Here is a 19,882-nt window from a genome sequence, read left to right on the forward strand (position 1 = left end):
TGAGCGCCTTTGGGAGCTCAAAGGAAAAGGTCATTGTGCTGTCAAGGTTTATATATCCGTAAGGACTGTGTGAAACTGGGTTTCTTTTATTTATGAAGCTTTGTCTACCACTGAGATGTTAGCTACCGGGGCAGGTTCACCCTTCTGGAATAGACATGGTTTACTCTGATGCAGTGCTGACTGTGTTGGTGCCCTTTGATTTAGTTTCACACCAAAGTAAAACTGCACTGCTACAAGCCACGGCTATGCCAGAGGTTTGCATCGGTAGCGGACAACTCACTGTAGAAAAGTTCTTATAACACTTCCATAGGATTATTTTCATTACGGGATCACATGGTGCTGCCCTCCGTGTTAATACGTACCAAGAGATACTATCTGCCCCAAAAAGCTTACAACTGAAATACACACGATGGACAAAGGAAGAGGGGTAAACTGAGGCACAGAGCGGGGTGTAACTTGGCTCCTGCTTGCCTCTCTCCCAGCTGTGTTCATTAGGCACGTGACCGTACCATAGGAACGGATGCTGCTGTAGTTGTAGATTTGCCGCACTCCTGTTCATACACATATTACACAGCAGCTCGGTTTCCTGGGCTTTTTCCCGAGGGGAGCATGTGCCACTAACTGTCACTAACCGACCTGTCGCTGCTACACGAGGTGTGTGGGTCAAGAGGACAGGCTGCGTCTCCTGAGAAGAAAAGCAAAGCCCACTGCCGGTCTTGATGTAACACAGCATGTTTGCACACCGAAAGCAGCCACCTGTTTTGTGATCACGCCCATGTTGTCCTGAATCAAGCACTTTCCACAGCAGGAAGGAAAGTCCCCACGCCCCTGGGGCCAGCGGGTAGCATTCGGTAACTGCCACCTGAGATGTTTTAGTGCCTCGTGCTGCCCAGCCATTGCAAACAGGCTCCTTCGGCGGGCGAGCAGGGATCTCGCGCTGAACCGCCTAGAACTTCCGCTCCAGCCGCCAGTGCTGAGAAGTCAGCTTTCGGGCCCTCCAGAGGCTGTTGACCAGCAAGGCTTGTCTGTCGGGATTGCGTGCTGTGAGGAAAGCTAGGCCGTGAACGGTGCGGGCGTCATCTCGAGAAGGGAGAACTGAGAAGAGCGAGGGTTGCCAGATGGTTTCAACAACGCTTGACACGACATCCCCTCTGACTTAGAAAACAACAGACAGTCCTATTGTCTCAGTTCCATTTTCTCACTTTGTTTCCTGAACACAAAGCTCAAATACTGGACTGTCCAGTTCAAACCCAGACCCCTGGCGGCCCTAAGAAGAGGGTCAGTGTAGTGAGCAAGGCCTAGCTCCTCAGTGGTATTAGGCACCTGACCTGAAGCTATGGGATCAATTGTTTTTCTTTGTTTTGCGGGTTGGTATTTGGTTTGACAGTAACGGTCCCTAATACGCCCGTGCTGCCAGGCACACGGCGTAGCGGCATCGCCGAAACGTTCCATTGCATGGTGGCAACGTTCCACAGCTACCCCTCCAACTTGCGCACGGGAGGCCAGGAGCGGGAAAGCTCTGGGGCCCGTTTTCCAAGCCCCGAGCCGCCTTGTTTGGGTGGGAAGGGAGAACGTCGTCCCTTTAGTGCTGCAAAAATCCGCTTTGCGCTTGGTGCAGAATCAGAGACATAATCTCTCTTCCCTTTGATGACCAGGCGTTAACATGACAATGGTGGTGGGGGCGGGCAGGGAGCGCTGCTGAGAATTTGCATGTTTCAGGGAGATTGTCAAAGGGAAATCCCTCGGCTCCAGGAACTAGCTGCGAACCAGCCCTCGGTGCCTGCAGCGTGTCCCGCGCTGGATGTTTTTGTGCATTTCCAGTGGAGTTCAGTCTCAGTCGGTTCAGTCGGTGACTGACAGGGCCTGCCCTTTGGCCAGGACTCCCCGTTTTCCCTCTGGAATGAGACTTTGCTCCCACCCTTACCTCACAGGGGCCTCGGCTGCTCTGCCTGCTCATTCCCAGCCCGTCTCATTTCATTGGGGTTCTTCACCAGGGAGAGAGGGAGCCAAACCAGGCCCTGAGCTCAAGGCTGGGGCTGTTTGCACAGGGCTCCCTCCTAACTTTACACTGAGCTGGAGCTGGATTCCAGATCCCGCAGCTCCTCCCCCTCTAAAAGCATCTGGGTCTGACAGGTGTGGAGCTGGCCATGCCAGCTGGCTGCTTTGCTCAGAGAACAGGACGTAATAGGCTTCCTCTGGGCATGTCTTTTCTTAGCACATAAAAGACGGGCTCTGGCACTGCAGGCAGGTGATCACACAGCACGAAGCCGACACGTTAGGGTAGCAGAAAGTCAGAGCAAGACTTTGAGTCACAGCCTAGGCCAGGTTTTTCCTGGAAAGCATCACATGAGGATTAAGGTGTTTTCTCTAACTGATCTGCCCTTTCCACGGCAGCCTGAGAAATCACCTCCTCAGCTTTCCCACTCATTTTTTCCATCCAGGTGCAGAATAAAGTTTGTTCACTGCACCAAGGCAAGTGGGGATGTGCACCACCAATAGAAACACATGCCACTGGCTTTGGGTGCTCTGCTAATCAGCTGGGTGGCACCGGGATCTCTTTCAGGTGGCTACCCAAGCGTTTAGCTTACAGGGAACACGGCACCTCGCCCTTCTCCCCACAGAAAGTGATTGTATTTAGACAGGCAGCCCTGGCTGGTGGCAGGAGCACTGGGCATGACCGTGGCCTGTCCCCTGCTCTCTGTGGATAACTGTGTCACCGGGTGGGGTGAGGGATTTAGTTTTGCCAGCCCCAAAGTCATGAGATTGTTTGCTTCAAATTGCAACGTTTTGTAATTTGCCTCTTGATTGCCCAGCCTTGGGGGGGGGGGGGGGGCTGCGTTGCTGTGTTTCTGTGCAGAAGGGCGAGGGATTTACTTTTAGAACAATGGGAGCTGAGATTCTCACAGAATCCCATTACTGCAGGAGCGGGGATTTAAAAACACCCACACAACCCCAAACGCCGCCCCGCCAAATATCACAAGATGGCGACGCACTCGTGAGCTGTTCCACGCCCAAGTGCTCAGATCGTCAACACGTTGCTTGTATCAGCCTCTGTCTACACTGCCAGCTTCTGGCTGTCTAATTACACCTCTTGCCTGGCAGTGACAGAGCGACACTGGCCCCCGGGGCTGCTCCCGGGGACAAAGCTACCACCGTCCGGGCAGTGGGTGTGCGGAGGCTGGCGGGGACCGCTCTCCCAGAGGTGTAAGTAGCATCTTCGCTAGCAGCCAGCAGCCTGCGTGCGGCCGCGGCACTGCAAGTGCAGACGGGCCTTCCCTCCGTCCCCCGGCGAGCTAAGCAGCCCCGTGCCCCTAGGCCATGTCGGGTTCTCTGAGCAGGTCTGGTGGGGTCCTGCAGTCAGCGGGCTGTGGGGAGCTCGCAAGAAGCAGGCCCCGGGGGAAGCTGCCCAGGCACGAATCCTGCCACCCCTCTGTGATGTCGCTGGTTGATTTGCTAATCAGAAATGGGCCCGACTCCAAGCCCAGCTCTGAAGAGGCCCCTGGAGTTCAGATCCCCCTCTGCCCTGCGGAGCTAGCAGCATCTGGGACGGGCTGGACCAAACCCCTCAGGCGCCAGACCGCAAGCTCTGTGGCCAAGGCCCATCTCAGCTGCTGAGAGAAGTTCTGTTAGGACAGTGAGCCTCCACATGTGGGGGGGGGCGGGGGGCGGTGGCATGTGGCCCCAGCCTGCCCTGGGTCTGGCGGGAGCATGGGGGCCAGGGGGAGACGGCAGCGCACAGGAGAGATTCAGATATTGCCCAGCTGACTGGCAGAGCGCCCACAGCTAAGCTTGTTTCTGTGTGGTCACATCCGCATGTAGGGTTCCCAGATGGCTTCAACAAAAATCCCAGACACACTTGACATTGCATCACATCTGAGTTAGAAAACACCAGGCAGTTCCATTGTCTCAGTTCCATTGTCTCAGTTCCATTGTCTCACTTTGTTTCCCGAACAGAAGGCTCCAATACTGGATTGTCCGGTAACCTGGCAACCTTATCCACATGTGCCGTGGTGCACGCAAATGCCCAGGGATGGAAAGGCTTAGTGGGGACATTGCTGCCCACGGGTACCTGTTCCCAGCAGGAAGGGCGCTTTCGAGCTGCTAATGGCCGAGGCTGAAGCCTGAAACTAAAGCTGGAAGTTCGCTGGGGGGGGGGGGGGAGAGGGGTCATGTTTGTTTGTTTCCTTAAACTGAAAGTGGCTGCCCCTGAGTCGGTTGGGTCAGGTGTTTACAACCCAAATCTGTTGCCATGTAGAAACTGGTAGAACTAGCTGAAAGCAACAGGAATTTTCCTACAGCCCCCAGGCTGTGACAGATCATAACACACAGGCCCCGTCTCTATTCAACGCCATTCGAGGAGGGGGTCGCCTTGTTTGTGGATGTAAGGGTCCAGCAGACCCAGCTTGCTCCCTGGGTATTCTGAGCAGCCAGGGGCCAAGGGTCCTTTGGAAAGAGAGAAGGAGGCAAGGGGCAGAGGAGAGAGAGAAGGGAGGAAATCCGAAAACCAGAGGGCCAGGTCCTGGACTCCTCGGAGGATGGTTTCTTTGTGTATTGCAGTTACTGGCATTGCGGGAGCATGACCCCGGTGAAGGTGCGTTAAGGGCCACCGGGGACAGAGGTGGGTGTCCTGCGGCCCATGAGCCACACGCTGCTGACTCCTGACCGAGGCTGCTATTATGGCTATTGCAGTAGTGCCTGGACCCCTGGTATGGCTCCGGACCCTGCTGCCGTGGGTGCCGTACAGTCACGGAGCCCAAAGACCAGTGTTGCCCCTTTCGCTGGTTGTCTTCATGCAGCGCTCCAGTGGGAGCGTTACCCGCACACCCGCTGCTGGTTTGGGCCCAAAGATTTCTGGTGCCGTGGCTTGTATCAAAAGCCATCTGAGAGCTGGGAAAGCCACGGAAGCAGCCAGCCACCAGCTTGGTGTAGGACGCCGGCTGGAACCTCGCCTCCTCGCACTCTGGATACATTGTGGGAGGGTTTAACGCCCTTCGGCCGAGTGCAGCTGAAAATGCAGGTGTGAGGCAGAGGGCAGGAATGGAGAGCGGACAGCTTTCCCCGGGAAATGCCTGATGTCCTGCAGGTGGAAAGATGACGCGGTCCCCGGCTCCATTCGAGAGGCACCTCCCCCACACCTCTGAGATTCACTGGAGGGGTGACATGGGCAGTGCCCCCTCCCCGGGTAGAGCCGCGTGAAGCCATTTGAAAATAATCTCAACCCAGATACAGTAGTAAGAGGAGATGGCTCGGTTGGGGGAAAGGCGTTTACGACAGTGTCCAAAGTTGGGTTGGTCTTCAGAAGCCTTATCAGAAAGATAATTCTAGCATAGTAAGGCCTCTGCTGCAATTATTCTAAATTAATTCCTCTAATAGACTTGGGGCCATGCACAGAATCCAGAGCCCATCACAGAATCCAGAGTCCATGTGCAGAATCCAGAGTCCATGCGCAGAATCCAGAGTCCATGCACAGAAATCCAGAGTCCATCACAGAATCCAGAGTCCATGCACAGAAATCCAGAGTCCATCACAGAATCCAGAGTCCATGCACAGAAATCCAGAGTCCATCACAGAATCCAGAGTCCATGCACAGAAATCCAGAGTCCATCGCAGAATCCAGAGTCCATCACAGAATCCAGAGTCCATGCACAGAAATCCAGAGTCCATCACAGAATCCAGAGTTCATCACAGAATCCAGAGTCCATGCACAGAAATCCAGAGTCCATCACAGAATCCAGAGTCCATGCACAGAAATCCAAAGCCCATCACAGAATCCATGCGCAGAAATCCCGTCTTACGGAGTCTTTTGAGGAGCATTCTGTGTAGGCAAGACGTGGGAGCGGAAACAGAAGCACAGAGAGAGAACTAGAGCCCAGGTCTCCTCACCCCATGTCCTGTCACTGGGCAGCTTTCCAGTTACACCCCCCGTGAGCACCTCCAGGCCCCCCAGTCTGATCTTTCACACCCTTGCTGGCCTGAGACTTCGGTGGAGCAATTCTGGCTTCCCTCGGTGAGTCCCACCCCAGAGCGTGCCAGAGGCCTGAGCAGAGCACAGCGAAGTGCACCCGCTTTTCGTGAGGGGCTACAGCTGTGAGGGGAATGTCCCCTCTTGCGTTCGAGCTCCCGGGCATCTGGGCGGGGGGTTTGGCCGTTTCTCCTGGCGGCTGCATGCGCCACAAAGGGGCTTAGGGAATGTGTCTCAGGCTCTTTCTCTAACCCACCCTGCTGCCCGATGCTCCTGGAGGGCGGAGCGGGAATGGAAAAAAGAGAGAAAATAAGAATTAAAAGAGCTGAAATCATCGTTGAAGGGGAACGTCTGGGCACCCAGGCCTGGAGGCCTCTGGGTGCCTTAAAACACCCACCAGCACGGATAGGGCATAATGCCCAAAATCATGGAGAAAGGAGGTGGGGGGCTCTCACGTCTGCCAACCGTTAGTGTGTGCGCCTTGGAGCAGCGCAGGGCAATGGCTACCTGGTGCTGACTGCATCCCTCTTCCATGGATAGTGCTGCCTAGTGGCTAGTGCACTGGAGGTTGCTCCGGAGAACTTAGTTCCAGCCCTAGCTCTGCAGGTGGGTGGCACGGGGCAAGTCATGTCCCTGCTCGGTTTCCCTAACTATAAAATGCCACCTTGGCCATAACGAATGGGCGGCAAGTGCCCCAGGGCCCCACGTCCAGGCATGGGCCTGACCTAAGTGAACCCGTTGTCCTGCCGACGGAGAGTCACCACCACACCCTCCTGCCTTCCTCTGTGCTCTCTGTGCCTGGCCAGTCTCTGGCACAAAGCTCGGCCAGAGCACCCAGACCTTCCGCATCTGCTCTGTCACTGCAGCTCCAGCATCGAAGGGGCCAGACAGACCTTGAAAAACCCTCGGATGAGTCGGGGTTCCCCATAAGCCGAGAAACGCCCCAGCCGCATCTCTTCTGGCCTGGCCATCGCGGGCCGCACGTGGGTCTGGATGAAGGGAAAAGCCCAGGGACCACTGCGCGACCAGGAGACCTCGGATCAGCCCGGCTCAGCACTTTTCTTTTCCGGCTCCTCTCACCCTCCCCAGACGCACAGGATACTCAGTCAAGACTGCTCGGAGGAGGGGTCCCCCTTGGCCAGCGCGCCTCTTCCTCGGTGGGGCAGTGGCCACAGTGTGTTCAGGAGCCAGGGGACACCCAGACGCTCCCCCACCTGCTCGCCCCCCTAAGGAGCATCGTGCTGCTTGAATGGTGGCTTGTCCTCTGCTACGGTGGGTCCCAAGCTCAGGCCCACACACGTACTCTGGCAGCTGGTGCTCCAGGCTCCGGTGTCTGTCCTGCGGCCACGCCCATCTGAGGACGGTCCCTGTGGAGCTTGGGCTTCTCCAAACCCCAGCCTGGCGCGCTGGCGCTTGGAGCTTGGGGCAGCCCCAGAGCCGGGACAGGAAGGCGCCTTTGCAGCAGAATGGGAGACGAGCGGCTGTGGCCACATCAGGCTGGGCCCCGCGACTCCCATGCCACCCAGAGCCTGCTGACTTGGGCAAGTGTGAGCCAAGGCCGCGCCCGGGAGCTGGTCAGGCCAGGCCAGGCATAGTCCTCTGCAGCCAGCAGGAGCGAGCCGAGTCCCTGGCCGTCTCTGCACAGCACGGAGCGTCAAAGGAGTGTGCGGTGAGAGGGGCGTAAGCCCCTCAAGGAGCCTCTTCCCAACCCGTTTACACAGGCTCCGGCTCCCCTGCATGCACCACACCTTGCGCTGCGGCACCATCGGGCCTCCTGCTCCTAAGCTCATTCCCCACTGTCCTCAAGGTGCACTCGCACGCACCTGTGCACATGCCACACGCACATCTGGCTACCAGTAGTGCCCCGTGCTTGAGTCACCTGTGGGTGCAGGCGGATACACAGGCAGGCAGGAGTGAGAACGGGAGAGGTGAAACGCTTTTTCCTTCCTTCTTTCTTTCTTTCTTTTTTTTCTTGAGGCTTGCACCGACATGTCTCCTGGAATCCTCGCCCGCCTGCCATGCCCCGCCAACATGACTCACGCCGGGCCCACCCTTCGCCTGCTTCTTGCGACACGGCCGACAGAAACTCCCCAGCGCGGAGGGGAGCACTCGGCTCCACAATGAGTTTTCGTTCATTGCGTAAACTGTTGGGTGTTTACCGCCAAGTTGCCACAGTGCTATTGCCAGGGAAGCCCGGCCTGGCTCCTCTGAGATTGGGGGAAAGCGGCTTTGTGCCAGGCTGCCCTGTGCCTTCCTGGGCATGCTGTACCGGAGAACAGGGCCGGTGCATGGGCAGGCTGATCTGGCTCTCTTGTTCCCTAGCAGATGGAAGGAACCCTGGATCCTGTGTGTTCTCAAGTGGGAGGCAACGTGCCACAGAGGGTTGCTGACCCTAGTAAAATAACGTTTTTAAAGGGTTCATCGAGGAGGGAAAACCAGCCAGTGACGTATTGGACTGGAGGAGAGGAGGGCAGGGGCGCCAGGGCTTAATCTGTAAGTAAAGCGACCGTGTCTCGCAAAAGCTGAAGGGAAATGGAGGCGCAATTTGCTCCATGTGTGTGGGCGAGTCTCAGTGCTTCCAAATGGGGCAAACTGGCCCCTTGCTCCACGACACAGGCAGATGCTCTGGGGTGGCTTTGCTGTGCACGAAATGCATTCCCCATACTGAATGTGAATGTGAAACTAATGATCCCATAAATGAGTACATGACTCCACTCCTCCTTTTGTCAGAGCTTTTCCCTGGAGGCTTTTTCCTTCTTCCTTCCCCCGCCTCATCTCTGCCAGGCACCACCTTTCCACCAGGTTCAGCCCACCAAGGGTTAACAGCTGCACCTGTTGAAGGTGTACCTGTCTTATGGCACCTGTCTCATCAGCCAATCAGTGGCTGAACTCTAGGGAACCTACCTGTCAGCAAAATACCTGTACACAAAAACCTCACCATAAATCAAAGCCTTCACTTCACAGGCTATGTCTGTAGTTAGCAGGTACTAGAGGAGAGAAGTCATCTGCATTTGCTGTCGGCAAAGATTTGGGAACCTGGGGAGCCATGTCCAATGACCTTGAGTAAGTAGCTTGTGTTTTGTTTTATTTAACTAGCCCTCTGAGTATTTCATCTGTGGCAGGATTTAAACACCCCTCAGCGGGCTGCAGTAGGCTCTGTGGGTTTACTCTGCCAGTCTAGCTATTCACAATGACGCCCCAAACGTGGAAACTTCTCAGTTGGGCAGTAACCTAGTGCTGCTCCTGTTACCAATCAGTCCTAAGTGCCATTGAAAATCCCCCTCATCTCGGCTTAAAAGGGTGCTGGTAAACTTTCCCCCTAGACTGAAATTTGACATCTAGGGATTCACCTCAGTGCTCCAATACTGCATCTCCTGCCCCCAGAACAAAGTCCCACATATGGCACAATTGATCAGCTATTTTGTATTAGAAGGGACTGCAAATAAATCAATAATAAATCCGGCAAGAGTTTCTGGGTTTATCCAGGCCTTAAAAAAGAATGTACCCCATTTGTTTAGATCTTTTTTTGGGGGGGGAGTATTCAGACCAATATATTGTTGAGCAGTTTTTCAGAGGCAAATAGCAATTCCTCCAAAACTTGGGATCTCCTGAATGTTTGGATTTGAAAATATTTTGTACTGTTTATACACATTTGGGTAGCCATGGACAGCAGCCCAGAGAGCATGGTGCTGTAGGCAAAGTATGAGTTTTATAACGAATGGGCCCGTTGATATGAAATGATAATTGGTGCTAGGATGGATCTAGGGGAATGGGATCAATAGCGGACCAAATTCTGCTTCCTTTTATCAGATGAATAGTCCAGCTGACGCTGATTTGCATAAGTGTCAATGTAGAGAGATGCACATTTGTGTGTATAGAATGAAATGTTTTTAGAGACACTGACGCTTTGGAAAGGTGCATTTAAAAATGATTGTAAAGGCCAGTGAAAGTGCGATGATTAGATGATTAGGCCATGATGTTACAGGCCTAAGAAAGGAATCGAAGTGTCTTAATTTTTCCCCTTTTGAACTCCTTGGATAGTTTAAAAGTTGTTTTGATTTTTCTTTACCTGGGACTCAGGGTTAGTCTCTAAATACTATACTGTGTGTGCACAGAATTAGATTTCTCTGCTGCTTGTGGAGCGATGGGATTATTTTACTTAGCGAATTACATGGTTGCTTGACCCCTCTTTTCCCAAGGGGCTGTTCCAGTCTCTCCCTCCCCCTTGTCCAAAGGGAATTGGGCGAGAGCCCTGCCTCCCTTGCACTGATAAAATGCAGAGGTTGCTATCTGGTCTCCATCTCTGGAAGCGCTTGGTCTGCTGCTTTGTAGCTCAAAGGCCCCTTGCAGCTCTGGGAATCTATGGAACTGGAAACGTTTCTTCTGCTGCAGCTTGTGGGGAGTTTTCAGATCCTGGGAAACTCCATGGATTAGCCCAGCGGGGCTGCAGCGTTTAGCTCGGGAGCTCAGACAGCTGACAGCTCCACGCGGGGATGCCTGTGGTGCATGTGGGCAGGGGGAGCCAGGAACTGCAGGGAAACCATTTAAGAGGACAATGGGCCTGGAATACTTGGAGCTCAGAACCCCGGGGCCATGCAGGGGGAGCAAGGCTGGGAGATAAGGGAGATGGGAACAGCAGGACATGAGCAGCCTTTGGCTTCTGGCTCTGTCAGCCCCAGGAGAGAGCTGTGTCCCTGGAGGCGAGGGACCACAGAGGGTGCCGTGGGCTGTTCCCACGAAAGCTCCCGGTCCCAGCTACACGCTTTGTTAGCCGGAGCAGTTCTTCTTAAGGGTGGGTTAATCCCTTGGGTAACTCCATGGAGGTCAGGGAGAGGGGGGCTCTTGGCACATTTAAAGGGTGGCAAGAGGACAGTGGTTCCACAGACACAGAGAAGAACGGCCACGTCCTCAAGTGGGATAAATCCGCGCAGCTCTGTTAGCTCAGAGACTAAAGCCGGAAGGGTCCGTCAAAACCATCTGCTCTTAACCTGCGCCCCCCAAGCCCTCCCCCTGCTCTAACAGACCTCGGGCTGCATTACTGACTCCCCAGATCTTCATATGAAAGATGCCAAGTCCCAGAGAATCCACCATTTGCACTAGTTTAACCCTGGAATGACCTGTGTGCCCCTGCAGTGGAAAATTCTCAGAAGAGTAGCCGGGTTAGTCTGTGACTTTAAACATGAGAGGTCCTTAGAGACTAACAAAAAGTCTATGTAGGATCATGGGCTTTCGTGGGCAAACCCCACTTCTTCAGATGCGGTGGAGAATGGCCTAGGAGGGGGGGTTGCCTATTGGCTCCCGTTGATGATCTGGCCCAAAATGACAAGGATCCCTCTTCCCTCACAGCAGTTTTCATGACAAAGAAGATGGCAGGAGAGTGTTTCGCATACGATTGAAATACAGACACTTAACCTTCCCAGCTGCGGGTGCATAAAACGGCACCACTGCAGCAGGTGGCCTGGAAAGAGTTAACAAGAGCTATTCCCAGCTGTGGTTTTGTGGTCGAAACCATGATTGCCAGAAGCAAATTTTTGTCATGCACAAGGTGTGTTATTAAAACTTGAGTTATGCTCGTGGTGAATGAAAAGTTAAAGCCCTTTATTAAATCCTGGCTGTAAAGCATAGAAGGGCTAACTGTACCGCCAGCAACGTATGTTTTCAAGCAAACCGTGGGTTTTGTTTTTATTGAATTATGTAGACAGAGCCTGGTCAATTAAAACCCCAAGTAACTGCAGCCCAATCGATGGTAAGAAAAATAGACCCACTCAGAGCAACGGTCAACCAGCATTTGTACAGGATCGCTCTCTATTCTGGATCAGGGCCCCAGCTGGCATAAATCTGCATCGCTCCAGTGCAGTCAACCAAGTGCAGCCAATTTACACCCACTGAGGGTCTGGCTCTGTGTTTTTAGGGCCACTCTTTAGAATTTTGATCATCAGAAACCGATCATCTGAAAAGTGCCGCAGTGTCTATTCGGCTCTTGGACTTGACTCAGCGCAGCACGTAGGCAGGTGCTTAACGGCTGTGGATTGGCATGGTGCGCGTTTCAGGATCAGAGCCCTAAGCCCTCACATTTGAACACTCAAGGATGAGTGTGCTCATGGTAAAGAACTGAAGAAATATTACCCAATTTGACTTAATTAGCCAAGGGTTAAACCCAGGACAAAACTCCATCTCCAGTGCTTGATTCTCCTCGGTCTCGTAGGTTAAGCTCAATTGATGATGATGATCATTTATTTTTATCATACGAGTGCCTACGAGCTTCAGGTATCAATCAGGACATCACTGAGCTAGATGCTGTACAAACACAGAGCAGATGGACAGTCTCTTGTACAATCTCAGTCAATGTACCCTCTAATTTTTCCCATCCATGTGTGGAATAAATTTTGTTATGTGCACACGGTGAGGATGTGCACCATCAGTAAAAATATACGCCGGTGGCCGTGGGCACTGTGCTAATCAGCGGGGCGGCATCTGAATCTCTCCTCGGTGGCTGCCCAAGCGCCTGGCTTACAGGGAACACTGATCTCACTCAAAGACAAGGGACCACAGTGGGGGACAGACCAGCCGGGGAGCAAAAGGAAACAAAGAGATAAGCCTGGCTGACAGTGGTAGTGGCCAATAGTTGCCTAGTTCTTGTTTATTGCCCTTGTTTTGTCTCTGGTGCCCATGATTTGTTCGGCACGGAAAGTATTTGACAGAGAGCACGATGCCGTTCAATGAGAGACAAAGGGTTTTCCCAGCCTGGGGGAGACGTGATCCCAGGAAACCCTGGTGCTGCGTGAGCCTCTTCGGGAAACCGCGCCGGCTGCTAGCTGGGCTTCTGGGAAAGGCCGTTCCAGAGGGCCTGAGCCCTGCCAGGCTGAGCATCACTTACCTCTGGGGGGCGAGGCTAGGTCTAGACTGCAAGCCTCTTTCGAAGCAGAGCGCCTAGACCACAGCCAGGACCTTTGAAAAAGCAAGCGGCTCTTTTGAAAGAGGGCGCCCATGCAGGCTGGATGCTCTTTCGAAAGAGCGCCGTTTGCATTCCGTAGCGCCTTCTGTCGAAAGAGCGCCGTTTGCATTCCGTAGCACCGTCTGTCGAAAGAGCGCCGTTTGCATTCCCTAGCGCCTTCCGTCGAAAGAGCGCCGTTTGCATTCCCTAGCGCCTTCTGTCGAAAGAGCGCCGTTTGCATTCCGTAGCACCGTCTGTCGAAAGAGCGCCGTTTGCATTCCCTAGCGCCTTCCGTCGAAAGAGCGCCGTTTGCATTCCCTAGCGCCTTCCGTCGAAAGAGCGCCGTTTGCATTCCCTAGCGCCTTCTGTCGAAAGAGCGCCGTTTGCATTCCCTAGCGCCTTCCGTCGAAAGAGCGCCGTTTGCATTCCCTAGCGCCTTCCGTCGAAAGAGCGCCGTTTGCATTCCCTAGCGCCTTGTGTCGAAAGAGCGCCGTTTGCATTCCCTAGCGCCTTGTGTCGAAAGAGCGCCGTTTGCATTCCCTAGCGCCTTGTGTCGAAAGAGCGCCGTTTGCATTCCGTAGCGCCGTCTGTCGAAAAAGCGCCGTTTGCATTCCCTAGCGCCTTCCGTCGAAAGAGCGCCGTTTGCATTCCGTAGCGCCGTCTGTCGAAAGAGCGCCGTTTGCATTCCGTAGCGCCTTCTGTCGAAAGAGCGCCGTTTGCATTCCCTAGCGCCTTCCGTCGAAAGAGCGCCGTTTGCATTCCCTAGCGCCTTCTGTCGAAAGAGCGCCGTTTGCATTCCCTAGCGTCTTCTGTCGAAAGAGCGCCGTTTGCATTCCATAGCGCCTTCTGTCGAAAGAGCGCCGTTTGCATTCCGTAGCGCCGTCCGTCGAAAGAGCGCCGTTTGCATTCCCTAGCGCCTTCTGTTGAAAGAGCGCCGTTTGCATTCCGTAGCGCCTTCTGTCGAAAGAGCGCCGTTTGCATTCCGTAGCGCCGTCTGTCGAAAGAGCGCCGTTTGCATTCCGTAGCGCCTTCCGTCGAAAGAGCGCCGTTTGCATTCCCTAGCGCCTTCCGTTGAAAGAGCGCCGTTTGCATTCCCTAGCGCCTTCTGTCGAAAGAGCGCCTTGGAAAAGAGGCGTTCTTCCTCGGAAAACGAGGGTTTCTGCCGTCGAAAAAATTGCGGCGTTCTTTCGATTTATCTTTGAAAGAACGCGGCAGCAGTCTAGACGCAGATAAAGGGTTTGTGAAAAAGGGCCAAAAACTGCCTGTAGTCTAGACACACCCTGACTGGGGAGAGGCCTGAAGGTGGGGGAGGAAAGGGGAAATACAGGAAAGAGGGGAAAGTGCACCAGCTGCCCCCCCGCCTGAGGTCCCGCCCCTTCCCGGAGCAGAGAGCCCCCACTCGCATTGCCCACGGGTCCGGCGAGCTCCTCAGTTCCACTGGGTCACTCAGAGTCCTTGGATGCTGTGGGGGTGAAGCTGGGCTAGGAGCCTGACCAGACCGGAACGGGGGCTTGGCCTCAGCCAGGGTCACCACGTAAATAAATGACCTGGTGAAAAGCGGGCTGCTCGCAGCGCTGACTTTTGTGTGGGAGATTGTGAATCCCCTTGGGCCAGCTCTCAGGAGGGTTATTGTGTCTAGATGTATTTGGAGGGTTTTTCCCCTTAAAGCTCCAGTTCCTGGACTCAGGTGACTAGGTGAGAATCTCAGTTTTAAAAGAAGGAAGCATCTAGCCCTCCTGGTGGCAGAGACAAGTGTGAGAACATGACACCTAAACGCTCCCCAGTCAGGAGGCCAATAAAAAGCCACCCAGGACTCCGTATTTTTAAAATCTCATGATTTTTAAGCCAATCCTGTGATTTGAGAAGGATGGTTCTTGTGACTTTTAGAGAGAGAGAGAGAGAGAGAGAGAGAGACGATTAACATGAGTCTCTTTTTCTCAGTCAATCCTTCAGGTTGCATCTTCGTCGCTAATGAATCGGAGTGAGAGAGACAGCCAGCAGAGGTTCAGCCCAAGATTTGGGGTGCCCAGTTAGAGGCCCTGTATTTTCAAAGGTTGGGTGCTCATCGCCCTCTGAAAGCCAAACTTCAGGCGGGACAATGAGACCCAGTAACGTGTTATAATGAATTAATACAAATGTTACACGGGCATTTAGCAGAAATGTTACCAAATCAGAGAACTTGTTCTGTGGACTAAGATTAGATCTTTCCGAAAGGGATTTAAGAGCATGTCAGGGGTGTAGGCGACAAGCCGATGAGTCGACTACCCTATAAGCACATCGGGGGGGGGGGGGGGGGGGGGGAAAGGAGCTGGAGCTGGTGCTGGAGGGAGCCGGCTTAAAAGCTGGTTCCCCCTAGCACTGTCTCCGGGGGTCAGGGGAGGCAGAGGCGCAGGTGGGGCACCACGCACGAGCTGGAAATCCCCGTCCCACTCCCTGCTCCTCTGCTATTAAGGACCCAGTGGCTCTTAATAAACTAATAAAAGCAGACGCGCAGCGGGTGGACGGGGCACTAGCCGGGGATCCACTGATTCCCGCCTTGCACCTGGTCACCCTGCTGCGGCTCCGCCTTTGAGACGTATTAAGAGCCACCAGGCTCCCGGGCTGGGTGCTAACCCTGCTGCGGCTCTGTGGTTCCCCCTTTATCGAGTAGTCGACGGAAAGTCCATCGACTACTCAACTGGCTGATTACCCCCATTTAACAGCCCTGGGTCAGGGGTGCTTTTGTTGTGCTAGGTAGGATCAGAGACTTGGTCATCTGCTTGCTGGCTTCTGGTGGTGTGTGTGGATACTCAGTGACGGTATTAGCAAGGAAGATGTGTCTGCAGATCCCCCACTAGGCTCAGAGTCACCCTGTTGGACTCCTGTCACACAACAAAAGGAGGAAATGTCTGGGAAGACGAGGAGTCAGGTCTCCTGGGTTTTAGCCCCAGCTCTGCCACTGATTTATCCAGGTGATCTCAGGAAAGTCACTTAATTGAATTCCCCATGACTCGGTTTCCCTACTTGTGATGCTCCTAGAGGTGAAGGCAGAGTAGACTGGAGAAGGGCAACAGACAAAAGGATTCTGAGCTATAAACACCCCCCCCCACACACACACACAAGGGCCGGGGATGCCCTGTTGGATTACACAGGTGGGGAAAGCCCAGAGGACAGGCTACAGGGGCCTTGGGTCAGGCCCACCTGCAGTTGTGACGTCACAGTGACAGAGGCCTGGGATGACCCGGAGCACGTCCCACTAGCCTGTTTATTCCCTTTGGCCTCCTCCGCAGCGGGGCCCTGCCCTCTTCCCTCCCACGGGCTGGGTGTGCCAGGGTTCCCTTTCGTTCCATCCGGCTCGGCTGCAGGCCAATCCTGTGGGGCGCTGAGCGCCGGCCCGTCCTACTGACTCAGTGCATGCTACTTCCCTGGCTCCCGGCCCCTTTCCTTTCTGCCTGCCCCTGTGTCCAGGCAGGGCATCCCTGGGGGCAGCTCTCCTTACTGCCCCTTGCCAGGGCTGCCTTCCCTGGGACTCCCCGAGGGGCTAATCGCAAACTGCCCCTGTTGGGAACCTGCTGTGAGCAGACTGCGGGGGCACGCGTGAGCCAACCGAACACGCCCTGGCAGCGCTGGCACCTGGTACCAGTGTGTGTGGCTGGCGCCTGGGCGTGTGTAGGTGTTTGTGGCTGTGTGCGAGCTGGCAGCCTGGCCTGGCGCTTTGCCTCTGGTTGTGCTTGTGACTTGGTGTTGTCTTGTCAAGACGCTCCCCAGCTGGGCCGGACCCGAGTGGAGGGTTGTCAGGTTGGGGGTGCTGCTGTGCCCTGGGAGGTAGCCCAGCTTGCTCACCTCTGGGGAACCTCCCTGCCTCGTGCCCACCTCCTGCCCGCTTGGGGGCCCATCCTGCCCCAGGCTCTGTGGGCGGGGGGCTGCTCTGGCCCTGGGCCTTGGAAAGGGAAGAACCAGGCGATTCTGGACAGGAGGGCAGACCTCTTGGAATGACCCAGATCCCTGTGCTGGCTGGGGGTGCTCACCGCCGGCGTGTTGGCTCCTGTACAGCGAGGTGCATCGCTGGGCAGCCATGAGCACCGATGCGACCCGCGGTGAGGCAGCAGCTCTCCCAGGGTGCGGACAGAAAAGCAGACGCCAGGGAGGAGCAAGGCAGGCCCAACGAACCTCTAACTCAGCCAAAGGGCTGGTTCCATCTCTGCTCCTTCGTGCACATCCTCCGTCTCCGCACAGCCCCCAGGGCTGATCCGTGGCAGGGGAGAGATGGAGGGCGATGGAGCTGCCACGGAGTGAGATGGGGCAGGAGGTCCATGCAGAACGGTTGGGAAAGAAAGCCCTAAATCCAGGCTCTGCGCTGCACGGGAGGCCGTGGCTCAGCCGCACGGCTCTGCCCTCGTCCCGTGAGCTGGTTTCAATAGCGGAGCCCTTGTGGGCGGAGGCGACACGAAGGCAGCTGCCAGTCAGAGGCAAGTTTGTTTTACCCACCAGCGAGCAGGCGGTTTGCACCGGGCCCGGCGCGAGCTTGCAAACGCCGCAGGGAGGCTGAGCCTGGGAGGGGGCGGTTGGAGCGGACCTGGATGCAAAGCTCCTGGGTGTTGGATCAGGCTCGTCTCTTTCCGGCCCCCAGATTTCCAGAGCTCGTGAGGCAGGGCTGCAGAACGCCCCAGAGCCGCGGTGGGCAACGAGCAGCCCTCCTACCTCTCACTGGGTTGAGATACTCGGAACCAAGATGGTCTCCCGGCACAGGCTGCTTTTCAACGGGGCTTGTGCACCTAGAATTTGCCGGCTGTACCGACTGCACCATCGCAGTGCTGTTATTGGCTGCAGGCGGAGGGCACGGCTCTCGTGGGCAGCGCTGGGTACAGCCAGCGCTCACCTCACGTCACGTGCCCTGGCTTTGCCTGCGCAGCACCTGAGCAGTAGCGACAGGAAAATAACCATGCGGCTGGAAACCAGGGGAATCTGGCAACCCTGCGCCTGGGCGACGGTAGCAGAAAGTCTCGCGGGCCACACGGAGAGCCCTGACAGCTGCCCACCACTGCCATAGAGAACCGCAGCATGATGGAATGGGACAGCCACATGCTCCAAAAGGCAGAAGAGTGACCCTGAAAATGGCCACTGGTGCCCGGATGCCCCATCTGCTTCTCTCCCAGCCCAACCCGTGTTTTTATAGAGGAGGCCACCTCTCCGTGGCTGAGTTGGCTCAGCATAGCCAGTGGCCAAGAGGAGTGTGGGGACGCGCAGCCCCTACCCAAGCAGTGATGCCGGCTACTCCCTTGTGTAACAGCTGTGCCGACAGACGAGTGCTGCCTTAAGCCCGCTGGAAAGCTCCCACTTGGTGCACACGAGGGGTCTCTGCTGGTGTAGCTGGATCTGCAAAGAGTAGCCAAGACTCCAGTTAACCCTGCTGACCCCGCACAGCCGGGAGAGTGAGCTGGCTTCTGGTCTGTCAGACGCATCCTCCACAGTCGGGCGAGTGCTGACGCCAGAGTCTTTGCACTGAAGGTGAGAGCCGGAAGGGTCTAGGCTGTTTCACAGCCAGAGCTGATGTTGTATCAGTGACTGTTAGAAAAATCAGCTTTGGATTATCCTGTCGCTTCTTGTGGCCTGAGTGTTTGGCCAACAGGCGGCATCCGGTGGGTTGTGTCCACGAGGAGGAGCAATTAGTGAAGGAGTCCGATGTCTTTGAAGCAATCCTTGTTCATTCTGGTTATAACCCAGAGACGCTGAGACCCCCGAGCAAAGCCTACTACAGCCGTGGCTGGGAGCCAGTTGGCTTTTAGCTGGTGCCGTGGAAGCACGTGGCTTCCCCTACGATCGCATGTTCGCTCTCTGCTGCCAGCGACTAGGTCCGTTGGCTTTACACAAAGAATGTACAAAGTCCCGCTTCTCTGGACACAGGAGGAACAAACCACTGGAGAGTTTGTTCACAGTTCCAAGCCCTTTCCAGCCAGCACTTACCCCCGAGTGCTTTGTCTCTAGGTTTTCATGGGGCCTGCTAGTCCGGGCTGTATTCTTGGCTTTCTTAGCTGCTCCTTGCTCAGGGCCCGTTTACACTGCTGCCCACCATTGAGAGACCATGCGGGTAGACGAGCCCGGGGTAGCTGTACTCAAGCGAGTGACCTACCAATAGCAGAGCAGTGGTGGTAGCGTGGCTCAGCTGCCTGAGCACGACCTCCGTTGTGATTTTCCAAGGGCCCTCGGGCAGCTGGCCTGGGCTGCGGTGGCCACACCGGTGTCTTTAGCAGCGTGAGCGTGTGTACGTCTGTCTGGCCTGGGGATCCTGACCTGCAGACGCGCCCTCGGCCTGTCCTGCTGCTTGTGCCACTGCGGGGGGTGTGTGTGTGGAAGGCTGACCCCGAATACGTGTCGGGTGGTGATGGGTTAGTGTGACTTGCCCCTCACAGAAAGTGAAAAAAATCAAAAGTGACTTTCCCCTGAAATACCCGGCTCTTTAAAACTGAGCCTTCGGGCCCTAAGGCAGCGTGGGAGCCTCGACCTCTCCTTCAGTAGTGCTGGGCACACGTGGGAAGATGGGGGGGTCGGATACCAATCTGAGGGGGTGTCTACATTTGTACTGGTTGGACAAAAACCTCTGTCATTCACGGCTGCTTAAACCCCTCCCCCCACGAAGGACAGGTTTTGCTGCCGCAAGTGGAAGTGTGAACGCTGCTTTGTCAAAATCCCCTCGGGGGGAGAATTCTGTTGGCCAAGGTGCCGACAAACCACGTTGGCACAAGGTGACGTGTTGCGATGCCACCTTGGCGCTAAAAGCTGCGTTGTGAAATCCCTTCGCACGGGCGTTAACGGTGGCACAAGGTGACGTGTCGCGCCGCCGCCTTGGCGCTAAAACCTGCGTCGTGAAATCCCTTCGCACGGGCGTTAACGGTGGCACAAGGTGACGTGTCGCGACGCCGCCTTGGCACTAAAAGCTGTGTCGTGAAATCCCTTCGCACGGGCGTTAACGGTGGCACAAGGTGACGTGTCGCGCCGCCGCCTTGGCG

The 19,882-nt window shown here is 55.4% G+C and overlaps 1 protein-coding gene across 5 annotated transcripts in view; it reads left to right on the top strand.

The window, feature by feature from the left end:
• The first annotated feature begins 5,989 nt into the window (after positions 1-5,989).
• The window catches only part of GRHL3 (grainyhead like transcription factor 3), a 43,333-nt gene continuing 29,440 nt past the window's right edge, over positions 5,990-19,882 (top strand). The window contains exons 1-2 of one of the 5 annotated variants that reach the window (XM_075908612.1): positions 8,149-8,455; positions 8,940-9,025. In XM_075908612.1, coding sequence (XP_075764727.1) covers positions 9,009-9,025 — 17 coding nt within the window. In that variant the 5' untranslated portion in view covers positions 8,149-8,455; positions 8,940-9,008. Of the gene's footprint in view, positions 6,008-8,148; positions 8,456-8,870; positions 9,026-19,882 lie in introns of those variants that run through there. The other 4 variants (XM_075908608.1, XM_075908609.1, XM_075908607.1 and 1 more) reach the window with 4 other exon arrangements.

Source organism: Pelodiscus sinensis, chromosome 25, assembly GCF_049634645.1.
Source record: "Pelodiscus sinensis isolate JC-2024 chromosome 25, ASM4963464v1, whole genome shotgun sequence".
NCBI classification, from domain to species: Eukaryota; Metazoa; Chordata; order Testudines; family Trionychidae; genus Pelodiscus; species Pelodiscus sinensis.